The 25,589-nt window shown below is 36.9% G+C and overlaps 1 protein-coding gene and 1 pseudogene across 2 annotated transcripts in view; both read left to right on the plus strand.

The window, feature by feature from the left end:
* KIF11 (kinesin family member 11) overlaps positions 1-25,589 on the plus strand; it is a gene marked incomplete at both ends in the record, with an annotated part of 48,312 nt that overhangs the window by 10,762 nt on the left and 11,961 nt on the right. Inside the window, 8 exons of the mRNA XM_082673427.1 lie at positions 3,367-3,455; positions 7,390-7,477; positions 8,227-8,415; positions 9,046-9,253; positions 10,469-10,641; positions 12,309-12,434; positions 16,069-16,227; positions 20,881-20,987. Of these exons, the coding sequence (XP_082529553.1) occupies positions 3,367-3,455; positions 7,390-7,477; positions 8,227-8,415; positions 9,046-9,253; positions 10,469-10,641; positions 12,309-12,434; positions 16,069-16,227; positions 20,881-20,987 (1,139 nt within the window). The remainder of the gene's footprint in view (positions 1-3,366; positions 3,456-7,389; positions 7,478-8,226; positions 8,416-9,045; positions 9,254-10,468; positions 10,642-12,308; positions 12,435-16,068; positions 16,228-20,880; positions 20,988-25,589) is intronic.
* LOC309834522 (heterogeneous nuclear ribonucleoprotein A1-like) lies at positions 17,374-18,308 on the plus strand (annotated as a pseudogene). The gene has a single exon. The product of its transcript is annotated as a heterogeneous nuclear ribonucleoprotein A1-like (transcript).

The following is a 25,589-nucleotide window of genomic DNA, read 5'->3' on the forward strand; positions in this document are numbered from 1 at the left end:
TTTTTTCTAATGCTAATATGTTGACTTTACCAGCTCTATCAAGTCAGCAAAATTTAAGTATATAATGGTGCTTCAAGGAAGTTTTAATTAGCAGTTCCCTAATGAATAAGCATCTTATTCATTAATGCAAGATATTGAGCATCTTCACATGTTTATTATGCATTTGTATATCTTTTATGTAAAATGTCTACTAAATCCTTTGCCCAATTTTTAATTGGGTTGTCTTTTTATTAAGTTGTAAAGAGTTGTTCATATCTTCTTGATACAAGCCCTTTATGAGATTATTTGTAAATATTTCCTCCCAGTCTGGCTTGTCTTTTCCTTTTCTTGGTAATAGTTTTTTTTTTTTTAATTGAAGATTTTATTGAGGTAACTGTAGATTCACATGCAGTTGGAAGAAATAATACAGAGAGATCCTTTGTACATTTTATCAAACAATATAGTAAAAAATCACCATAGGGATATTGACTTTAATAACAACTCACTGATCTCATTCCCCAATTTTCCTTGTATTCACGTGTGTGTGTTTAGTTAATGCTATACAATTTTGTCACATGTGTAGGTTCATGGAGCCACCACCACAGTAAAGATACTGAACAGTTCCGTCATAATAAGGATTCCTCATTGCCCTTTTATAATCTTTTCCTTCCCACTTTCACCTCCCCTCGCTAATCTCTGCTATCCACTATCTGTACTCTATTTCTAAACCTTTGCCATTTCAAAAGTGTTATTGAATGGAATCATATAGTATGCAAACTTTTGGGATTGCCTTTTTTTCACTCAGCATAATTCCCTGGAGGTTCACCTGACTTGTGCATATCAATAGATTTTCCTTTTTAGTGCTGAGGAATATTCCATGGTATGTGTATACCATACATACAGTTTGTTGTCAGATTCACCTGTTGAAAGACATATGGGCTGATTTCAATTTTTCACAATTATAAATAAAACTGCTTTGATCATTTGTTTACAGTAATTTGTGTACACATAAATTTTCATTTTTCTGGGATGATTGCCCAAGAGTATAATTGTTGTGTTGTATGGTAATTGAATGATAAGTTTTTAAGGAACTGCCAAGCTGTTTTCCAGAGCGGCTATACCATTTTACATTCCCACTAGCAATGTATGAGTCATCTAGTTTCTCCACATCCTTACCAGCATTTGGTGTTGTAACTATTTTTTATTTTAATCATTCTGATGAGTATGGTAGGTAATAAATAATATCTCACTGTGGTTTTAACTTACATTTCTGTACTGGCTAATGATGTTGAATGTCTTTTCATGTCCTTATTTGCTGTTTGTTACCCTCTTTGGTAAAATGTCTGTTCATGTTTTTAGGCCCATTTTCTAATTGGATTATTTGTTGTGGTGGTGGTGGTTTGAAAGTTTTTAATATATTCTACATACTAGTCCTTTGTCACAAACATGGTTTGCAATTATTATCCCCCAGGCTGTACTTTTCTTCTCATCCTCTTCTTATGGGCTTTTGCAGAGCAAGTGTTTATAATTTCGATGTGGTCTAACTTGTCAATTTTTTTCTTTTATGCGTTGTGTTTTTGGTGTCAATTGCAAGAACTCTTTGCCTACCTCTAGATCCTGAAGATTTTTTCCTTTTTTTTTTTTTAAATGAAGGTTTTGTATTTCTACATCTCACATTTAATTTCATGATCCATTTTGAGTTGATTTTTGTATAAGGCATAAGACTTAGATCAAGGTACATTTTTTTCACCTGTGGGGTGTCTGGATGGCTTTAGCATTCTTTGTTGAAAAAGCTATGTTTTCTCCATTAAACTGATTTTGCACCATTGTGAAAAATCAGTTGGATATATTTGTGTGGGCACATGTCTGGGCTTTCTATTCTGTTCCATTGATTTATGTCTGTCCGTCCACTAATATACAGTTTTAATTACTGTAGCTTTTTAAAAAAGATTTTTATTGGAGTATAGTTGATTTACAATGTTGTGTTAATTTCAGGTGTACAGCAGTGTAATACCTCTTGGAATCAGTTTAAAGGAAGTTTATTTGAGAAAACCTCTTTTTTCATAAAGAGCCTCAAAATTGTCAGGACCTGAGGAAAACTACAATGATTTTATATTCATTGTTATAAAAATGCCAGGCTCTTTTATAAGCATTAATTTTATTTAGACACTTGAATTTTTGAACCCTAATGTTATTATTAAATCTAAAATATTTAACAGTAATTCTTTAAGATGATAAAATATTCAGTCATTTTAAAAATTTCAATTGTTTCAGTGTATATTTTTAATAGTTTGTTTTAGGATCTAATTAAGGTTTACCCTTTGCAACTTTTTGATCTATCTTTAGGTTTCAATACATTGGTTCTTCTTCCATCTACTTTCCCTCATATAATGTATTTGTGGAAGTATCTGTATTATTGTCCTGTAGAAGTTTCCTGTACTATCTTGACATGTTCTATTCTTCATATTTTCTATAAATTGGTAGTTGGATTTTGAGGCTTGATAGATTCAGGTTTTATTTATTTATATATTTTTGGCCAAACTAGTTCATAGGTGGTGGTATGTTCTCCCACTAGGAAGCACAGAACGTGGTTCTTTCTCTTTTTGAGGGGAATTGATTACATTCAAGTGACTTGATCCATTAGTTCTTTAACGATCGCAAAATGATAATTTTCTAATTCAATTATTCTTTCTTAGTTGATTGCTGGACTACCTCCATAAGGAGGAACTTTCCCTCAGCTACCCAAGGGTATAATTCTTATAGGAAAGGCAGGACAAATGCTTGATTCATTTCCTTTGACAGTTTTGAGAGTAATGAGTTGGTTTCCCAGCTTTCTTAACATCATTATAAACTCATGGACTTAAAATATTTGTGCTTACCAATTGTAGTTATACTAACTACAATTGTAGTTATAATATCCTCACTGATGTTCAAACTGTCCCGTCTTTGGTCAGTGGGTACCTCTTAAGTGGGTTCTTGAGTCCTTTTCACTAGCCTAGGCTTCTTTGGCTTTCTTCCTATTTTGTTTGACAAGATGTTGTAGGTTCATCCTGAATGTTTCTTGCCCCAGTCCTAGAGTCAGACGCTTCTCTAAGAAATCCTGGTTCCTTTTAATGTGAGATGCTATTTAGAGACCAACCTGGGTACTGGAGGTTGTGTTTTTTCTTCAGAAGCCTGTATTTTTATAATGAGTGCATTTAAAGGAGTTTTGGAAGCTGTTGAAACACTTTATTCTAAACAGATTAATATTGAATGAAAAGTATGGTTATGACTTTTTATCATACATTTTTATGCTTTAAAAAACATAGGAGGGCTAACTTTGTTTTATTTATTGCATATCTTCCCCAAACTGAAGTGTTACATTGACATGACATTCTTCTTGCATAGGAGTATACAGAAGAGATAGAGCGTCTGAAACGAGATCTTGCTGCAGCCCGTGAAAAAAATGGAGTGTACATTTCTGAAGAAAATTTCAGGTAAGCCCTTGGCTATGGGAATTAATTTCTAAGAGTAAGCATTTTCTGGTAATAGGCTGTTTGAAGTGCCTTCTATAGATGCTTCTTTTCATTTTGACATTAACAAATAGTTATGAAACAGTTTAAAACTCTTTTTATGTAACTTTATTTTTAGATAATGATAGATTCATATGAAGTTGTAAGAAGAGTACAGAGGTCCTATGTATTTTTCACCCAGTTTCCCACATCTTAAGTAACTGTTTGTACAGTATCAAAACTGGGAAATTGACACTAGTACAATGTGTGTGTATAATTCTACCTCATTTTATTGCATTTGTAGATTTGCTATAGTTCTACAGTTAAGATGCAGATTTATCCTATCATTACAAACATCTTGCTCTTGCTACCCCTCTGTAGTCATATTCATTAACCCTTCTTCCCCAATGATCCCTAACCCCTGGCAACCACTAATCTGTTCACTTTTTTTTTTTTTAATATTTATTTATTTATTTGGCTGCGTCGGGTCTTTGTTGCGGCATGCAGGATCTTAGTTGTGGCACATGGGCTTCTCTCTAGTTGTGGCACACAGGCTCAGTAGTTGTGGCATGCGGGCTTAGTTGCCCCGCAGCATGTGGGATCTTAGTTCCCTGACCAGGGCTCGAACCCGCATCCCCTGCATTGAAAGGTGGATTCTTAACCACTAGACCACCAGGGAAGTCCCTCTGTTCACTTTTTAACCCTGGAGTAGTTTGTTTCAAGGAAAGTTTCCACTGAAGCTTTATGTAGAAACAACAATAATAACAGAGGCAGAAGGCAAGTGGGATGCTAAGGATTATAACTTGAAAATTCCTGAATGCGTTTATCCTTGATACTAAGGAGGGTGACTTTCACAGGGCATTTTTGATAATAACCAAAAGCATTTTAATATAACCTTTTACTCTTTTATAGATGTTATATTACATGATCATTCTAATTAATGGTATATAAATCATTTAATAAACTCATTTTTTCCATTTATTTTCAATTACCATAATGTGCTATATCCTCCTGATTGTTGTTCATATGTTAGTTTTACAAATGCTCAAATTTATATTGTGTATTGTAGGGTATTAAACAATAATTCTCCTTTCATTCTTCCTATGTGACTTTAGTTTTGTTTGTTCCTTTCATGGCCCATACCCAGTTGGCAAAAACATTTTTACAAAAATCTTTTGTAAATTTGCACTTAATTCTTAAACTTGATATTTTAAAATGTTTTCTTTTTTCTGTTTCTCTGGTTTTCAGATATACTCCTCTACCATACACACTAGTGCTGCATTATTTTTTTTCAAGTGTTCACTTTACAGGTGTCCCTATTTCTATCATTTTAATATTTTTTATATGTTATATCTTATTCAATAAAAACATTTTATATTTTAAGTTTGGTATCAGAATGCTAGAAAACCCAACTTAAACTGACTTAAAACAGCAAGGATATTTAGTCCAGTAACTCAAGGATCCTGTTTCCTGTCCTGAGTGGTAACTTTCTTCTAGGGCTAGCTGTTCATCAGGGAAGATGGTCAGCAGCAGAACAGCTACCTTCTCTCATTCATGTCTCATGTGGATGAGAAGCTGCCTGTCCTTTAACCATCAAAACTGGCCAGGGGAACATCACTTGTTGATTAGTTTAGTCCTCAGTTATGTCCTTGTATGACCAATACAAAGGCAAAGGAGTTGAATTTCCCTGATTGTCTTGAGCCAGTCAGGCTTATTCCCTGGATTTAGGAATGGATTAGGCCCCCCACCCACCCCCCATACAGGTTGGCTGCTGTGCAGTCAGGGGAGAGTAATTCCCCAGAGTAAATCTGGATGCTGGAAATAGGTGCTTAGTAGGCAACCAGTGGATATCTACAAGTGGTTTTGTCTCTTGATTTGCTAATATGGTATCTTTTGCTGTTAGTAGTCAAACATTGGACACTGCAGACTTAATTTTCTTATCTTCTGTTCATCTCTTTGATGGAGTTTAGATTAAGAAATGACTTTAGTTTGTCCATCCCATTATTTTAAGGACAGTGTTTACTCATAATAGGCATGAGGCATGATCTGAAATAAAGTTAATTCTGAAAAAGCTCTTAGAATTATTATACCATAAGTCAGAGAAAGATCACAAAAGCTACAGCCAACATTTAAACATTTATCCCAAGTTTAATAGACCTTTTAAAACTATATCAAAACTATATCATTCCCTCCAGCCTCTGCCCACTCAGCTGGCCTGCCATAGCCAGCCAGCACATACTGTCTGCACAGGGGATGTGTCTATACAAGGCCATCCATGCCTTTAAGCCTGGGAGAGGTAGTATACTAATTTGAAAAGATATATGTTCCCATATGTTCATTGCAGCACCATTTATAATAGTTAAGATGTGGAACCAACCTAAGTGTCCATTGACAGATGAATAAAGAAGGTGTGATACATAAATAATGAAATACTACACAGCCATGAAAAAGAATGAAATCTTGCCATTAATGTCAACATGGATAGATCTAGAGGGTATTATGCTAAGTGAAATGAGTCAGATACAAACAAATTTATGATTTCACTTATATGTTGAACCTAAAAAAACCAAACAAATGAACAAACGTAATAAAACAGAAGCAGACTCATAGATACAGAGGACAAATTGGTGGTTCCTAGTGAGGAGGGTGGTGAGGGAGTGGGCAAAAGAGGTGAAGGGGATTAAGGGGTACAAAATTCCAGTTATATAAGTCAGTCACAGGGATGTAATGTAAAGCATAGGGAATATAGTCAATAATATTGTAATAATTTTACATGATGACAGATGGTAACTAGACTTATTGTGGTGACCATTTTGTGATGTATAAAAATATCAAATCACTATGTTGTACACCTGAAACTAATATAATATTGTAAGTCAATAATACTTCAATTAAAAATTATTTATCAAAACTATATAATTCATTAAATAACAATGTTGCATCCCTCTTGTATATTCAGTATAGGAAAAGCATTTCAAATATCCCATTCTACTTTAAAGAGCTATTTCCAATAAGGAACTAATATAGTTATCAAAAGACTGTTAGAATTAACTCTCCTCTTATACTTCAGTTCTGTCTTTTCCTTTAATTAACAATATCTCTAGCTAATAATTTGAGGAAATCTACATTCTTAAAATTCTTTGCCATTTAAGCACAGTGCGGAATAGAAAATGATTGGTAGTTACGAGGGAACTAGAAGAAGGCAAAAGATAGCACTGACTTCTGAAACTTGCTAATGCTCAAAAAATCAGAGAGCCCCGTTAAAGCAGACCAGAATTGTCTGGTCCAAAATGTCAGTAGTGCTAAGGCTGAGGAACTGTGCTTTAGAGAATAATCGTTTATCTCATGAGGACTTTTGTGGTGGTGTGACAGTGGTATGTGACAGTGGGGTGTGTATTGGGGTATGGGTGCTGGGAGCAGGGGAGTGTAATTGCTCTATATACATACTTTAGTTTCCCAGGTTTTCGCCCCTTATCTCACCCCTTCCTCCTGTGACACTTGATGCCTTCACATCACAAGCCTCTCCTGGATTCTGTGTGTCTTGTTTATACTTCATATTCCTGATTCCTGACAGACACCTAGCTGTATGTCCCACCTCTACTTTTTTTATGTGGGTTATAATCTTCTGTCATCTTTGTAGCTTCTCAAATTATATATACACACATGTTTTTTCCCCCTCATAGGTAGGGATTCTCAGTTTCAAAATGGAGAAAACAAGAAAAAGTCTATTTCTAAACCAAGGACAAAGAATACATTTGTTTTCTGCACTTAGTATCTATCTCTTGACACTTAGGCATCATTGTCATGATAGTGATAAATGGTAGAGATTATATGTAACTGCCTCAATTGTGTTAGAATAAATTTTATAAGAATTAGGAAAGAATATTAACTGTCAAACTCCTTTTAAATTTTATTTTAGAGCCATGAGTGGAAAACTAACTGTTCAAGAAGAACAAATTGTAGAATTGCTTGAAAAAATTGCTGCTGTTGAGGAAGAGCTAAGTAGGGTAAGCATTCAAAACTGTATTGAATGTCATGCAAAAAGCAAATATTAAAGGACAATTTCAGAAGGTGAGGGACCTGATATTTTTTCTTTAAGATTTTTTTTCTTGCTGACCTTTAAACTAAAAGTAAGTTGTATCACAATATTTTTACTATCATCAATGATAATGAAGAAGCTGACTATTTTGACACTTATATTAATGCAACATTTTAAGAAATTAACTGAATTGTACAATTTAATGTTAAAGCTAAATAGTGAATGCTGAGACATTTTCATCAACATGTTTATCAGCTGAGGAAATGCAGATGTTGGGAGAAACCAGATGTTAAATAACTAAGGTAGAAAGACCTGACCCTTCAGTGCCACCCTCACACTGGCAGTGTTGGAAGGAATCTGAAGAATTAACACCACTCCATTAGACCTATTACTTGTTTTTTGTTTGTTTGTTTGTTGCATGGCTTGTGGGATCTTAGTTCCCTAACCAGGGATCAAACCTGTGCCCCCTGCACTGGAAGCGCAGAGTCCTAACCACTGGACCACCAGGGAACTACCCTGTTACTTGTTTTTAATGAATTTATAGGAAGAAACCAGATGCCATATAAAATGTTCTAACGTACCTGGTAACTTGTTACAACTTTTACATGGAAATAATTTGTTTGGTTCTTCTAATATTATATTACGAACTAGCCAGGTATCTCAACAACCAGTTCTGCGTTTTTTAATTCTTCAAAAAAAATGTTTAATGTGTTATAGGTTACAGAATTGTTTACGGATAATAAAAATGAACTTGACCAGTGTAAATCTGACCTGCAAAATAAGACACAGGAACTTGAAACCACTCAAAGACATTTACAAGAAACGAAATTACAGCTTGTTGAAGAAGAATATTTCACGTCAGCTTTGGAAAGTACTGAGGAGAAACTTCATGATACTGCCAGCAGGGTTTGTCCTTTGTTTTAATTTGTACTTGCATTAAAGAAATTAAAGAATGGGTAGGAGTAACTCTTAGCTTAAGCGTTAATTGTGAAATTCTATTTATTCACCCCAAATGATACTTCCATCCATTTAAGAAACATTATGTTACTATTTCGTCTAAATTTGCTTCACTAGAGATGCTAATTTAAGAAAAAACTATTCCTAAAGTTTTGAAAATAGAACATGACTTTAATATACTTTGTGGATGTTTAGAATAATGGTGTTGTAATGCTTTACCTGTGGTCATGGTTGAGATTAATCAGTCTTCAAGAATTTAGTATCTTCTAATGAGTATTCAATTTTTTATTAGGTGTAATTTTCCTAGGAATTAGTAACATATAATGGGGGAAAAAATTTGTGAGGGAGCATAATTACTAAAATAGATTGGCAAAATCAGTTTTCCTTGTCTAGATGGCTAGGGGAGGGGAAATAAACATTCCTGGATAAATTAGCATAAGTTTAAAATTTTCTTCTGGTACAATATATAAAATTTACTAGTTCTTATCAGGAAAAATCCTTATGAAGCACAGATATTTTCATTAGACTGCTTTTGTCATATCCATCTTATCAACACTTATTTTTAAAAATCATATATAGTTGCTTAACACAGTTGAAGAAACTACAAAAGATGTATCTGGTCTCCATTCTAAACTGGATCGTAAGAAGGCAGTTGATCAGCACAATGCAGAAGCTCAGGATATTTTTGGCAAAAACCTGAATAGTCTGTTTGATAGTATGGAAGAATTAATTAAGGATGGCAGCACAAAACAAAAGGCCATGCTAGAAGTTCATAAAACCTTGTTTGGTAAGTTCAGGCATTTCTAATTCTAATCTTTGTGTGTTTAGTGTGAGACTAATTTCAAAACTGATAATTAAATATCATAAAAACTCAGGTGACAGTGTCAGTAGTCCCCTCCAATGCACACTATCTATTCAGACTAGGGATTAATGCCTTTGAATTAAAACAAATGTTAGTTGAGTTTTTTCTATAAAACTCATTACATACCTTGTTACATATCTTGGGCTTCCTTATTGAAATTTTCTGTGCATAAACATTCTCCAACTTTTTTTTTCTTTTGAGAATGTGTATTTTGAATGTTTGCTATATTGTCAGAATATATGGGTATTATTTTTAACCATAACCATTGTTGTTATCTTCATTTAGGAAAGTAAGTATCCATTCGTTTATTATTATTTTAAATTTATGTATGTATGTATGTATGTATGGCTACGTTGGGTCTTCATTGCTGCGCACAGGCTTTCTCTAGTTGCGGCGAGCCGAGGCTACTCTTCATTGCTGCGTGTGGGCTTCTCATTGCGATGGCTTTTCTTATTGTGGAGCATGGGCCCTAGGCTCCTGGGCTTCAGTAGTTGTGGCACACGGGCTCAGTAGTTGTGGCTCGCGGGCTCTAGAGTGCAGGCTCAGTAGTTGTGGTGCACAGGCTGAGTTGCTCCCTGGCATGTGGGATCTTCCCAGACCAGGGCTCGAACCTGTGTTCCCTGCATTAGCAGGCGGATTCTTAACCACTGCGCCACCAGGGAAGTCCCCCATTTGTTTATTATTAAAGTATTGTCTTCACTATAGAAAAGTTGGAAGATGCAGAAATGTAAAAAATTGTAAAAATCACCTAGATCTAGTCACTCTAAGCTAACCACTAAAAATTTTGTTTATTGATTTCTAGTTTCTCTTCTTTAACCTCTTTTATCTGCAGTAATACTGTGTATTACCTTCAATTAGAGATTAGTTTTTAGAATATTCTAACTCTTGATTTACACTGAGTTACAGTTTTGGGTCTGATACATCTACAGATGTGCCAAGTGCTTACTGAGTACTGCAGGAACGTATTTAATTTATATTTACAATAATTCCATGCTTATGTAGTGAGCCAATTATTTTAAGCTTATTTGTTATTACAAATTTCCACAACAAGGATATAATTTTTCCAACCTCTTTGAACGTTGTATTTGTATTTAAATATATTTATTGCCGAGTTTAAATCTTCTTTTTTTTTTGGTATAGGTAACCTGCTGTCTTCCAGTGTCTCTGCATTAGACACGATTACTACAACAGCACTTGGATCTCTCACATCTATTCCAGAAAATGTGTCTACACTTGTTTCTCAGATTTCTATTATGATATTAAAAGAACAATCATTAGCAGCAGAAAGTAAAACTGTACTTCAGAAATTGATTGTTAGTAAATCTCTTATTTTTGAAGGGTTACATTTGATAAGTCTTCAAAACCAATGTTAACGGCTATTCTTTCATCTTAAGCTTTACTAGACACAATGGTAAACATATCACTTTAAGAGAGTAGGTTTATATTTTTAAAGGCAAATCTCTTCACTGTTTTTTTCTCCCAGAAAGATTAATTTCCAAACGTATATATATAACTTTTGAAACTTCTTTCACTTACGTCCTGTAACATAAAGAGTAGGAGTTAGTAAGCCTTTTAATAACTAGAAATAGTAGGTTTAGCTTCACGTGAATTCAAGGGACCCATGACTTGTTAGCTGGCTCAGAAATTGGTCATTCATCTTTTTCTCAAGGGTCCTGGAATAGTCATGCTAATGTTACTCTGACCCAACCAGGAGATATTAGGTAGTTAATTTTAAAACTACAGAAATTCAGAAAAATGTGCAAGAAAAATGACTTACAGAATTTGGAGAACGTATATAAAATTTGTGGGGTCAGATATGTGTGATCAAGCCCTTCTGGCCTTTATCTGTGAGGCTGTTTTTCATAATTCTATAGAAGCCAGCCATCTAATTACACAATGTTGTTTACCTTTTCCATACTTGATTTGTATATACCCTTTATTTTGTAATTGTATCATTTGTCTAGGAAGTTCTTAGTCATCTCACTTTTTTTTCTTTGTACAGGCTCGCTGCCTCCCTTTTTGAGTTTAACGATATTTGTTGAACATTTTCCAAGTTCAAATGTTCACTGACACTGCCTAAATTCAGTGCTTATGACATTTGGTAGATTTCTTCAGTCACCCAAATTTAAAAAAGTTAAAAGATACTCTGTTGGTACCAACTTTTTGGAAATTGATTCATTTGCTAAATGGTAGTCTGTATTTATTGATGACTTCCTATCAAGCTATAAGCAAGCTTGAGTCTGAAGAGATGATTGCTGCTCCCACAGAATGAGTTGAAATTAGTATGCTTGCTCTTCTTTCAAAAGAAAACCAGTACCCTTTGAAGTATTTACTAATTATTTCTGTTATAGTTCCTCATGCTTGCCCTAGTAAAAGGAGCTTTGTTCTGAATTCTTTTCTTCTTTTTATAAAAATTCCCAATCTACAGTACTTTCTCAACTTTTCTATGTAACTTGACAAGAACAAGAACCTTGACAAGTTCTTTTGATACAATAGGATACAACTCGCCAGGTCTTCAAATTTAAATACCTCCAGCCCAAAGCCTACTTTTGAAGACTATTTGGTTTCAGCATTTTTGACTTAGTAATCTAAACTTGTTTGAAATTTATTTTGTTAAAATATAGTTGTAGGTGTTTTTTTTTGCTTCCTTTGTTTGCAATGCTGAAATCTTATCAAATGACTGTCACTTTCCCCTCATCTGAATTCTTGACTTCTGTTGCAGTAGACTGTTAAAAATCTATTGTACATCAAGCAACAATTTTTGTAATTACTGTATGCAGGATTAAGTGATTTATGATGAATATAAACTCTAGTAATAAATAGGCTCTGTAGGGTATACAGAATAGAGAATGGATACTTAGGATTTTAATATGCATATGTTTAGTTAACACAGTATTTAAGATATTATGATTTAACCAGCCAGACTTATGGAAGTGAAAATATTCTTTTTAAAGAGTTGTTTGTTTATTTTCAAAACCAGAATGTACTTAAGAGTGACCTCCTCAGTTCACTGGAAACAGTTTTATCACCCACTGTGATATCTATACTGGAAATCAATAGTCAACTAAAGCATATTTTCAAGACTTCATTGATACTGGCTAATAAGGTAACAAATATTCTTATTATCTCAAATTGTTGTTTAAGAAAGAAACTCTGTCTGTGGCCACATCTAGAGAGATGTCCACATGCAAAACCCATGGGTTGTGAGAAGGAATCTGGAAGAGGGAGGAGATAGGATGCTCTCTGCCATTGATGCGGTCAGCAGAATCATGGCGAAGAAAAATGAGAGGGAATGATCTTCAAGATAAATATTTAACTTCACATAGTAACATATATAGCGGTCTATCATATGGTGGGTGAGGAAGATATACATATGAACGTATACCCATATATGTATGCATAAATGCCTCAACATGGATAATAAAAAACCTCTGAAAGTGTTTAGAAACGGTAACAATCATCTCTCAGAGGTGGGAGTGGGACTGGGTGGGGTTCTAGGGGCTGAAGGGGAAAGGGACTATTCTCTGCATACTGTTTTCTACCTTTTCTATTTTGTATGTATTCAAAAAAATAAAAATAAATAAATAAATGAATTTAAAACATTTTTAACTTAAGAAAAGAAATTAATTTTTTTTAGCATCTTTATTGGAGTATAATTGCTTTACAATGGTGTGTTAGTCTCTGCTATATAACAAAGTGAATCAGCTATACGTATACATATATCCCCATATCTCCTCCCTCTTGTGTCTCCCTCCCACCCTCCCTATCCCACCCCTCTAGGTGGACACAAAGCACCAAGCTGATCTCCCTGTGCTATGTGGTTGCTTCCCGCTAGCTATCTCTTTACATTTGGTAGTGTATATATGTCCATGCCACTCTCTCACTTCGTCCCAGCTTACCCTTCCCCCTCCCCATGTCCTCAAGTCCATTCTCTATGTCTGCGTCTTTATTCCTGTCCTGCCCCTAGGTCCTTCAGAACCATTTTTTTTCTTTTTTTTTAGATTCCATATATATGTGTTAGCATATGGTATTTGTTTTTCTCTTTCTGACTTACTTCACTCTGTATGACAGACTCCAGGTCCATCCACCTCACTACAAATAACTCAATTTCGTTTCTTTTTATGACTGAGTAATATTCCATTGTATATATGTGCCACATCTTTATCCATTCATCTGTCGATGGACACCTAGGTTGCTTCCATGTCCTGGCTATTGTAAATAGAGCTGCAGTGAACATTGTGGTACATGTATCTTTTTGAATTATGGTTTTCTCAGGGTATATGCCCAGTAGTGGGATTGCTGGGTCATATGGTAGTTCTATTTTTAGTTTTTTAAGGACCCTCCATGCTGTTCTCCATAGTGGCTGTATCAATTTACATTCCCACCAACAGTGCCAGAGGGTTCCCTTTTCTCCACACCCTCTCCAGCATTTGTTGTCTGTAGATTTTTGATGATGGCCATTCTGACTGGTGTGAGGTGACCCAAGATATGATCTATCCTGGAGAATGTTCCATGAGCACTTGAGAAGAAAGTGTATTCTGTTGTTTTGGATGGAATGTCCTATAAATATCAATTAAGTCCATCTTGTTTAATGTATCATTTAAAGCTTGTGTGTCCTTATTTATTTTCGTTTTGATGATCTGTCCATTGGTGAAAGTGGGGTGTTAAAGTCCCCTACTATGATTGTGTTACTGTCGATTTCCCCTTTTATGGCTGTTAGCATTTGCCTTATGTATTGAGGTGCTCCTATGTTGGGTGCATAAATATTTACAATTGTTTTATCTTCTTCTTGGATTCATCCCTTGATCATTATGTAGTGTCCTTCTTTGTCTCTTGTAAATAGTCTTTATTTTAAAGTCTATTTTGTCTGATATGAGAATTGCTATCCAGCTTTCATTTAATTTCCATTTGCATGGAATATCTTTTTTCCATCCCCTCACTTTCAGTCTGTATGTGTCCCTAGGTCTGAAGTGGGTCTCTTGTAGACAGCATATATGCAGGTCTTGTTTTTGTATCCATTCAGCCAGTCTGTGCCTTTTGGTTGGAACATTTAATCCATTTACATTTAAGGTAGTTATGGATATGTATGTTCCTATTATCATTTTCTTAATTGTCCTGGGTTTGTTATTGTAGGTCTTTTCCTTCTCTTGTTTTTCCTGCCTCGGGAAGTTCCTTTAGCATTTGTTGTAAAGCTGGTTTGGTGGTGCTGAATTCTCTTTGCTTTTGCGTGTCTGAAAATGTTTTAATTTCTCTGTTGAATCTGAATGAGATCCTTGCTGGGTAGAGTATTCTTGGTTGTAGGTTTTTCCCTTTCATCACTTTAAATATGTCCTGCAACTCCCTTCTGGCTTGCAGAGTTTCTGCTGAAAGATCAGCTGTTAACCTTATGGAGATTCCCTTGTATGTTATTTGTTGTTTTTCCCTTGCTGCTTTTAATATTTTTTCTTTGTATTTAATTTTTGATCATTTGATTAATATGTGGCTTGGCATGTTTCTCCTGGTTTTATTCTGTATGGGACTCTCTGTGCTTCCTGGACTTGACTATTTCCTTCCTGTATTAGGGAAGTTTTCAACTGTAATCTCTACAAATATTTTCTCAGTCCCTTTCTTTTTCTCTTCTTCTTCTGGGACCCCTATGATTCAAATGTTGGTGTGTTTAGTGTTGTCCCAGAGGTCTCTGAGACTGTCCTCAGTTCTTTTCATTCTTTTTTCTTTTTTCTGCTCTGTGGTAGTTATTCCCACTATTTTATCTTCCAGGTCACTTATCTGTTCTTCTGCCTCAGTTATTCTGCTACTGATTCCTTCTAGAGAATTTTTAATTTCATTTATTGTGAAATTTCATTTATTGTGTTGTTCATCATTGTTTGTTTGCTTTTTAGTTCTTCTAGGTCCTTGTTAAACGTTTCTTGTATTGTCTCCATTTTATTTCCAAGATTTTGGATCTTCTTTACTATCATTATTCTGAATTCTTTTTCAGGTATACTGGCTACTTCCTCTTCATTTGTTTCGTCTGGTGGGTTTTTACCTTGCTCCTTCATCTGCTGTGTGTTTCTCTGTCTTCTCATTTTGCTTAACTTACTGTGTTTGGGGTCTGCTTTTCGTAGGCTGCAAGTTCGTATTTCCCATTGGTTTTGGTGTCTGCCCCCAGTGGCTAAGATTGGTTCAGTGGATTGTGTAGGCTTCCTGGTGGAGGGGACTGGTGCCTGTGTTCTGGTGGATGAGGCTGGATCTTGTCTTTCTGGTGGGTAGGACCACGTTTGGTGGTGTGTTTTGGGGTGTTTGTGACCTTATTATGATTTTAGGCAGCCTCTCTGCTAATGGGTGGGGTTGTGTTCCTGTCTTGCTAGTTGTTTGACATAGGGGGTCCAGCACTGTAGCTTGCTGGTCGTTGAGTGGACCTGGGTCTTTCTTAGCGTTGAGATGGAGATCTCTGGGAGAGCTTTCGCCATTTGGTATTACGTGGAGCCGGGAGGTCTCTGGTGGACCAATGTCCTGAACTTGGCTCTCCCACCTCAGAGGCACAGGCCTGACACCCAGCCGGAACACCAAGACCCTGTCAGCCGCACAACTTTTGGGAAGTCTGAGGTCTTGTGCCAGCGTTCATTAGGTGTTCTGTAGGAGTTGTTCCACATGTAGATGTATTTCTGATGTATTTGTGGGGAGGAAGGTGATCTCCACATCTTACTCCTCCGCCATCTGGAAGGTCTCCACGAAATTAATTTTTTTTTTTTTCTTCAAAGATAGAAGATCAGAAGAAGGAAATGGATGGCTTTCTCAGTACACTGTGTAACAATCTACATGAACTAAAAGAAGATACAATTTCTTCCTTGGCTGAAACACAGAAGCTTTGTGAAAACTTAACTGAAGACCTGAAGACAATAAAGAAAATCCATTCACAGGTATCTTATTTAGGTGATTTAAGGAGCGTAAAAAGAAAGTATTATGATCTTTAACCTGATAATCCCTGTTACAGACTCAAAGCTATATAACTAAATTAGAATCCTGAAAATACCATAGCCACTTTTGCTTACAACAGTAATTAATGTGAAATAATTGAGAGTATTTCTCTTGATCAGTTAATATTTGATGATTTGCTACATGTAGAGCCCTATGCTAAAGCACAATAAAACGTAATAGTCCTTCCCTCACATCAAGAAGAAAGATGAACTGCAGAAATATACCATCAGGAGTACAGTTAGCAGAAGATGGTCATAGCATTTAAAATGAACATGTATCTACATTTTAACTTGATAATTTTTGTTGTTGTTGTTTTTGTTTTTACTGTAACATGGATAGTTACTCTCTTTCGCAAACTATTCCCTGCTTTCTTTTACTATTTTTGTCTCATCAGTATCAGGCATTTAAATTGTAGTAAATTGATACAATTCTTTTTTTTTTTTTTTTTTTTTTTGCGGTACGCAGGCCTCTCACTGTCGCGGCCTCTCCTGTTGCGGAGCACAGGCTCCGGACATGCAGGCTCAGTGGCCATGACTCACGGGCCCAGCCGCTCCACAGCATGTGGGATCTTCCCGGACCGGGGCACGAACCCGTGTCCCCTGCATCGGCAGGCGGACTCTCAACCACTGCGCCAACAGGGAAGCCCTGATACAATTCTTAATTTTTATTGATAAATGTAATTTATGACTTGCTCCATGTAAACTATTCCTCAGTATATGATGCTTTAAATCAAAACCAAACCTTCAAGCCAGGCAAGTCATAATCTATAAATATCAGATATATGGAAAATAATTTCTGGTATTCTTAAGCCCTTAGTTATGAATTCTGAAGTTCTGTTAAATGAGGCTATTACTACATGACAGAACTCTTTGGTCAGTGAAACTGTTGACATGGTTTAGTGACCAGTAAAGAATTCTTTGTTTTGGAAAGTGAGGGAAAGGGAATTCATATCCATGTCACCTGAAATGAGAAGGGAAATACATCTAAGGTTTTTAGATAAGAATTAAAGCAACTTTAGCTTTCTGTCCCTGGACGCCGCCAAACAAGCACTGTTAAAGTCTGCCCTCTCCAGGGCCCTCGTGTCTAAGTCAGAGTCGCCCGAAGAGCCCGAACAGCTGCGGAAGCTCTTCATCGGAGGCTTGACTTTGAAACAACCGATGAGAGCCTGAGGAGCCATTGTGAGCAGTCAGGAGTGTGCACAGACTGTGTGGTAATGAGGGATCCAAGCACCAGGCACTCCAGAGGCTTTCGGGTTGTCACGTATGCCACTGTGGAAGCGGTGGGTGCGGCCATGAAGGCAAGGCCACACAAGGTGGATGGAAGAGTTGGGGAACCAAAGAGGGCCGTCTCAAGAGAAGATTCTCAAAGACCTGGTGCCCACTTAACTGTGAAAAAGATTTTTGTTGGTGGCATTAAAGAAGACACTGAAGAACATCACCTAAGAGATTATTTTGAACAGTACGAAAGTGATTGAAATCATGACTGACCAAGGCAGTGGCAAAAAGAGAGGCTTTGCTTTCGTAACCTTTGATGACCATGACTCTGTAGACAGGATTGTCATTCAGAAATACCACACTGTGAATGGCCACAACTGTGAAGTAAGGAAAGCCCTATCTCAGCAAGAGATGGCTAGTGCCTCATCCAGCCAAAGAGGTCAAAGTGGAAGCTTTGGTGGTGGTCGTGGAGGGGGTTTTGGTGGGAATGACAGCTTTGGTCGTGGAGGAAACTTCAGTGGTTGAGCTGGCTTTGGTGGCAGCCGCGGTGGTGGTGGCTATGGTGGCAGTGGGGATGGCTATAATGGATTTGGTAATGATGGGAGCACTTTTGGAGGTGGCGGAGGCTACAACGATTTTGGCAGTTACAACAATCTTCAGATTTTGAACCCATAAAAGGAGGAAACTTTGGAGGCAGAAGTGCTGGCCCCTATGGTGGTGGAAGTCAGTACTTTGCCAAACCATGAAACCAAGGTGGCTATGGCTGTTCCAGCAGCAGCAGGAGCTATGGCAGTGGCAGGAGGTTGTAATTACTGCCAGGAAACAAAGCTTAGCAGGAGAAGAGAGCCAGGGAAGTGACAGGGAAGCTACAGGAAGCTACAGGGAAGCCCTAAACATGTCTTTTTTAAAATGTGCTGTATGAAGTTAGTCTACTCTGAAGCCATCTTGGTAAACTACACCAACAGTGTGAAGTTAGAATTTCTTCATGGTGATGCCAGGTTCCAAATTTATTTACAACCTGCTTGGGTGGAGAAGACATTGTCTTCAGAAACCTTGGTGTAGTTGAACAGACAGTTACTGTGTTGTGACCTGGAGTTCACAGTTAAAAGGGTCACCCAGGGCTTCCCTGGTGGCACAGGGGTTGAGAGTCCGCCTGCCGATACAGGGGACACGGGTTCGTGCCCTGGTCCGGGAAGATCCCACCTGCCGTGGAGCGGCTGGGCCCGTGAGCCATGGCTGCTGAGCCTGCGCGTCCGGAGCCTGTGCTCCGCAACGGGAGAGGCCACAGCAGTGAGAGGCCCGCGTACTGCAAAAAAAAAAAAAAAAGGGTCACCCAAGCAAAGGAGTTTTTTGGTTATTAATATGATTGTTGGCACATCCTATGCAATATATCTAAATTGAATTATGGTACCAGATAAAGTTCTAGATGGGAATGAAGCTTGTGTATCATCCATTATCATGTGTAATCAATAAATGATTTAATACCCTCTTGAGGGAATTCCCTGGCATTCCAGTGGTCAGGACTCGGTGCTTTCACTGCCATGGCCTGGTTCATTCCCTGGTGGGGAAACTAAGATCCCGCAAGCTGCACAGCACGGCCGAAGAAACAACGAAACAAAACCTTCTTGAATGGAATGAAAAAAAAAAAAAAGAAAGATAGCAACTTTAAAATAAGATTATTTGTTTCCCTAATTGATAAGCATGAACCTTTTCAGACAAAAGGTTAATATTGGAAATTAGTACAAATGATAGTTAACATTTATTGAGCAACTCACTATGTGTTTATTCCTCCCACCAATGTAGATACAGGTTCTATTACTAGCCTAGTTTTCTAATGAGGGAACTGAGGCCGCAAGAGCATCTTACAATAGTTAGATCCCCTTACAGCCATAGTGGTGATGATACTGCCTGAAAGGCATCCATTTTTGAGGGACTCTTCTATATGTTTCTAGAACATATTCTTGCTGTTTGAAATTGCAACAAGTTTACTTTAAACCTGCCTAGATCTTTTTAGGTATGTAGATCAGCTTTTTATTAATTAGCTGTTTTGAAATGTTTAAAATTGGCAAGCAACTGTTAAAAAACAAACAAAACGGGACTTCCCTGGTGGTCCAGTGGTAAAGAATCCACCTTACAATGCGGGGGATGCGGGTTCAATCCCTGGTCAGGGACCTGGGATCCTGCATGCTGCGGGGCAACTAAGCCCGTGCACTGCAACTACTGAACTCATGCACCTTAACTAGGGAGCCTGCGTGCCACAAGCTACAGAGCCCACATGCTCTGGAGCTGTTGCACCACAACTAGAGAGAAGCCTGCATGCTGCAAGGAAGAGTCCACACGCCGCAATAAAAGATCCTGCATACCTCAACGAAGATTCTACATGCCGCAACTAAGACCTGACACAGCCAAAAAAAAAAAAAAAAAAAAAAAGTGCTCTTAAAAACATCCTAATATTTAAAAAAAAATTAGAAAAAAACCCACCTATGCCGTGAAAAGTATTTTAGCATGAGTGGTTTGACTTCCCTGGCTTAAAGGAAGCAAGTTTACTAACTGAGCTATTTCTGAGATATTCTAGAACTTGAAGTTAGTGCTGACAAACCAATGATGTAAACTCTGAACACCTGGTTACATGTAGATAAATCTGAAAATACCTGCATTTCCCTCTACTTTGAGATTAGTAAAAATACTGACACTCTATTCATAATCAAAGTGTTAGATGTATATTGTCAGCTGATGTGTTATTCAGAAATGTGTTTAAAGATCCCAAGTATGAGAAAAGGTTAAGCTCTATTTATTTATTTGGCCACACCTCGAGGCTTGCGGGATCTTAGTTCCCCAACCAGGGATTGAACCCGCACCCTTGGCAGTGAAAGCACAGAGTCCCAACACTGAACTTGTCAGGGAATTCCCTCTATTTACATTTTATTTATATGATCCAACTAAGTTCTGTAAAATGTTTCAGCTCTATTAACTGATAATATTTTTGGACTTCTTGACCCATTAGATTTTCAGCATTACTTTGTCTTCTGGTAGTGTTATCAGTTAAGAAGCAACTATGTATATCTGTCAAAGTGGTTCTCAAACACAATGTGACGTTTTGGTGTATTTGGTTAGTTTTGAGGTACTCGGAAAGTAACTTGTTACTTATGGTTAAAATATGAAAGTTTGCTAATTATTTACTTTTTAAAAAAATGCCTGTAATATTACTATCCTTTTAATGTCACTTCCACAAATCTCCTGTATGTGAGAGAGATGGAGTTAAAGATCTCTTGTCAGGAATTTTTATAATTCTCACCTATGGGAAAATACTTTATATCAGTATAGAAAAAAAGTTTAACTGTTATAATTTCAGTCTTTTCCTTCCCCACACCTTTCTTACAGGAACTTTGCCAGTTAATCAATCTTTGGAAGGAGAGATTCTGTGCTTTGGAAGAAAAGTGTGAAAACATGTGGAAACCACTTAGCAGTGTTCAAGAAAATACAGAGCAGTAAGATGTTTTAAATTTTTTTTTAATATATCTTTTCTGAATAAGTTGCAGTCTTTATAATCTCCACTTTCCCCCAGATACTTCAGTGTGTATCCTAAAAACATAAGCTACTATCTTATATAATAATTATTTTATTTAAAAAAAATTTTTTTTTTAATTTTTTTGGAGTATAGTTGATTTACAATGTTGTGTTAGCTTCAGGTGTACAGCAAAGTGAATCATTTATACATATGCATGTATCTATTCTTTTTTAGATTCTTTTCCCAAGCAGGTTATTACAGAATATTGAGTAGAGTTCCCTGTACTATATAGTAGGTCCTTATTAGTTATCTATTATAACAGTTATTTTAAATTAGAAAATTAATATTGAGAACTACTATTATCTAATATACAGACCTAATTCAAATTTTGCCAATTCTCTCACTAATGTTCTTTATAAGAAACGAAAAAGATTTTCCTCCTGGTCCAGGATTTAATTCAGGATCACACATTGCATTTAATTGTCTTGTCTCTTGAGTCTCCTTTAATCTGGAGCAGTTCCTTAGTTTTTTTTTTTAGTTCCTTAGTTTTTGTCTTTTATAGCCTTTTCTTTTTCAAAGAGCATAGAATATTTATTTAGTACAATGTCTCTCAGTTGGGGTTGGCTTTCATGATTAGTTGCAGTTGTCAAGAAAACCACAAAGGTGGTATGTTCTTAGCGCATCTCAGATATCAAGAGGTTTAACTTTTGTAATTTGGTTGTAATGTCCTCTAGATTTCCTTTGCAATTAATAAAGAACATAAGGGGAGATACTTTGAAACTATATAAGTATCCTGTTCCTCTTAGAATCTATTGATATGTATTTCTGAAACAGTTATGATAGTGGTTATCAAATGATCTTTTTTTCTAATCCCATCATTCCTTCAGCATTTGTTAGTTGGCATTCTACTGAGAGGAAGAATTTTCCCTTTGTCTTGCCATTTATTCTTTTTTTTTTTAAATAAATTTATTTATTTTTGACTGTGTTGGGTCTTTGTTGCTGCATGCAGGCTTTCTCTAGTTGCAGCGAGTGGGGGCTACTCTTCCTTGCAATGCATGGGCTTCTCATTGCAGTGGCTTCTCTTGTTGCGGAGCACAGGCTCTAGGTGCGCTCGCTTCAGTAGTTGTGGCACACGGGCTCAGTAGCTACAGCTCGCGGACTCTAGAGCGCAGGCTCAGTAGCTGTAGCGCATGGGCTTAGTTGCTCCACGACATGTGGGATCTTCCCAGACCAGGGCTTGAACCTGTGTCCCCTGCATTGGCAGGTGGATTCTCAACCACTGCACCACCAGGGAAGCCTCCTGCCATTTATTCTTATTCATTTATTTATGTTAGCATGTACTCATGCATTCTTTTATCCTCTGGGTATAGTCCACTATTATTTATTCTGATGTTCAAATTATCCCAGTTTTGACTAGTGAGAGCCTCTTCAACTTGTCTCCTGTGTCCTTTTGATATGATCTGTCCTTTTTGAGCATTTTCTTACTTTCTGATATAGCAAGATATTCCAGGTATCTTGTACTTTCTCAGCCCCAGCTCTGAAATCATATTAATATAAACCAAGATCTGGGCACTAGGTGTTCTTATTGCTACTGTGGTGTCATTTCTTCTAAGGCTCCCAAGGTGGACATAGCTAGAAATACATGTGTGAATGTGTATATATATGTGCACTTAAATATCTTTCTTTTCTGTATTTGTGCTCCCTTTTCAGACAGAAACCTGGCTCTCATCCACAATATATCTACCTATTTGCTCAATTTTAGAATACACATTAAGTAATTTCACAGTTTCTAACCCATATCCGTGATGAAATGTATACTGACTAATTAGAGTAGGGTTTGGCAAACTATGGCTGCTGAGCCGGATGTCTGCTACTTCAAGTAATTTTATTGGACACAGTCATGTTGGTTTACTCAATCTGTCTATTTGTTTATGTGTTGCCTTTAGCTATCTTTGACTGCCTTTGCACTGCAAAGGTTACATCAAAGACTATATACCTGTAAACCTAAAATATTTGCTATCTGGATTTCTAAGAAAAAGTTTTTAAGAAAAGCTGATTCCTGCACTAGTGTTCAGTGTTCCTTTATAGCCTCATTGCTTGCCCGTCTCACATCCTTATCATATATTCCGATCAGCCTTATGTTTTCTTTTAGAAATTTTATAGTTTTATGTAAGATTTAAAGACATGATCTATTTTTAATTTTTTGTATAAGGTATGGGGTTTGTCAAGATTCAGTTTTTTGCCTATAGATATTCTAAACTAATGAGGATAAGGGTATTCTGATATTTACCCCTATTTTTGCCCATTAAATTGTTCCTTTCTGAAGTTCCAAACAGGTCTGCTGGCCACAAATGCTATTTTCCTTTGTCTGAGAATATCTTGACTTTCCTTTTATTCCTGAAAAATATTTTCACTGGCTATAGAATTCCGGGTTGACAGGTCTTTTCTTTCAGCACGTGGAATATGTTGTTTCATTTCCTTTTGTTCTCCATGAGATGAGAAATCCAATCATTTGAATCCATGGCATTCAAATGATTGTTCACCTATAGGCAGTTTCTCTGTAGCTGCTTTTAACATTTTTTCTTTGTCCTTAGTTTTTAGAAGTCTGATTATATTGTGTCTTTTTTTTTTTTTGTGGTACACAGGCCTCTCACTGTTGTGGCCTCTCCTGTTGCGGAGCAAGGCTCCGGACACGCAGGCTCAGCGGCCATGGCTCATGGGCCCAGCCACTCCGCGGCATGTGGGATCTTCCCAGACAGGGGCAGGAACCCATGTCCCCTGCCTCGGCAGGCAGACTCTCAACCACTGCGCCACCAGGGAAGCCCCTATATTGTGTCTTCTTATGTATTTCTTTGAGTTAATCCAATTTGGGTTTGCTCAGCTTCTTGAAATGTAGACTTATGCCTTTCACCAAACTTGTAAATTTTCATCCATTCTTTCTTTTCTTTTTTTTTTTTTAATCCAAGAATTGTTTGTCTGTCTGTTTGTTTTTTTGTGGCACTGCTTGGCTTGTGGGATCTTAGTTCCCTAACCAGGGATTTAACCCGGGCCACAGCAGTGAAAGCACTGAGTCCTAACCACTGGACCACCAGGGAACTCCCTTCATTATTTCTTTGAACATTTTTTCAGCCCTATATTTTTCTCCTCTGCTTCTAGAACTATGATGACACAAATGTTAGATCTTTTATTATGGTCCCATAGGTCTCTGAGGCTATAGATACTAGTCTATTTTCTCTTTGTTGATTGATTGAGTAAATCCTGTAATCTATCTTTGTCTTTATGTCCACAGACCCTTCGTTTGTCATCTCTAACCTAATGTTGAACCCATTCAGTGAGGTGTTTTATTTCAGTTACTGGTTTTTTCAGTTTATAATTTTCATTTGCTTCTTTTTTCTTAAATCTCTTCTATTTCTTTTTAAGATTCTTTCTTTTTTTTTTTTTTTAGATGTGTTTTCTTTTTTTTTTTTTTTTTGGCTGTGCCTCGCAGGCTGTGGGATCTTAGTTCCCCAACCATGGATTGAACCCAGGCCCTTGGCAGTGAGAGCATGGAATCTTAACCACTGGACGGCAAGGGAATTTCCTTTCAATGTGTGTTTTTTTATTTTTTTTTAATTTTTATTTTATTTAATTTTTCATACAGCAGGTTCTTATTAGTCATCAATTTTATACACATCAGTGTATACATTTCAATGCAAATCGCCCAATTCATCACACCACCATCCCCACCACCCCATGGCTTTCCCCCCTTGGTGTCCATACATTTGTTCTCTACATCTGTGTCTCAACTTCTGCCCAGCAAACCAGTTCATCTGTACCATTTTTCTAGGTTCCACATACATGTGTTAATATACGATATTTGTTTTTCTCTTTCTGACTTACTTCACTCTGTATGACAGTCTCTAGATCCATCCACGTCTTAACAAATGACCCAATTTCATTCCTTTCTATGGCTGAGTAATATTCCATTGTATATGTGTACCACAACTTCTTTATCCATTTGTCTGTCGATGGGCATTTAGGTTGCTTCCATGACCTGACTATTGTAAATAGTGCTGCAATGAATATTGGGGTGCATACGTCTTTTTGAATTATGGTTTTCTCTGGGTACATGCCCAGTAGTGGGATTGCTGGATCATATGGTAATTCTATTTTTAGTTTTTTAAGGAACCTCCATGCTGTTCTCCATAGTGGCTGTATCAATTTATATTCCCACCAACAGTGCAAGAGGCTTCCCTTTTCTCCACACCCTCTCCAGCATTTGTTGTTTGTAGATTTTCTGATGATGCCCATTCTAACTGGTGTGAGGTGATACCTCATTGTAGTTTTGATTTGCATTTCTCTAATGATTAGTGATGTTGAGTAGCTTTTCATGTGCTTCTTGGCCATCTGTAAGTCTTCTTTGGAGAAATGTCTATTTAGGTCTTCTGGCCAATTTTGGATTGGGTTGTTTCTTTAATATTGAGCTGCATGACCTGTTTATATATATTGCAGATTAATCCTTTGTCCATTGATTCATTTGCAAATATTTTCTCCCATTCTGAGGGTTGTCTTTTCGTCTTGTTTATGGTTTCCTTGGCTGTGC

The sequence above is a fragment of the Grampus griseus genome, assembly GCF_964374135.1.
Source record: "Grampus griseus genome assembly, chromosome: 16".
NCBI classification, from domain to species: domain Eukaryota; kingdom Metazoa; phylum Chordata; class Mammalia; order Artiodactyla; family Delphinidae; genus Grampus; species Grampus griseus.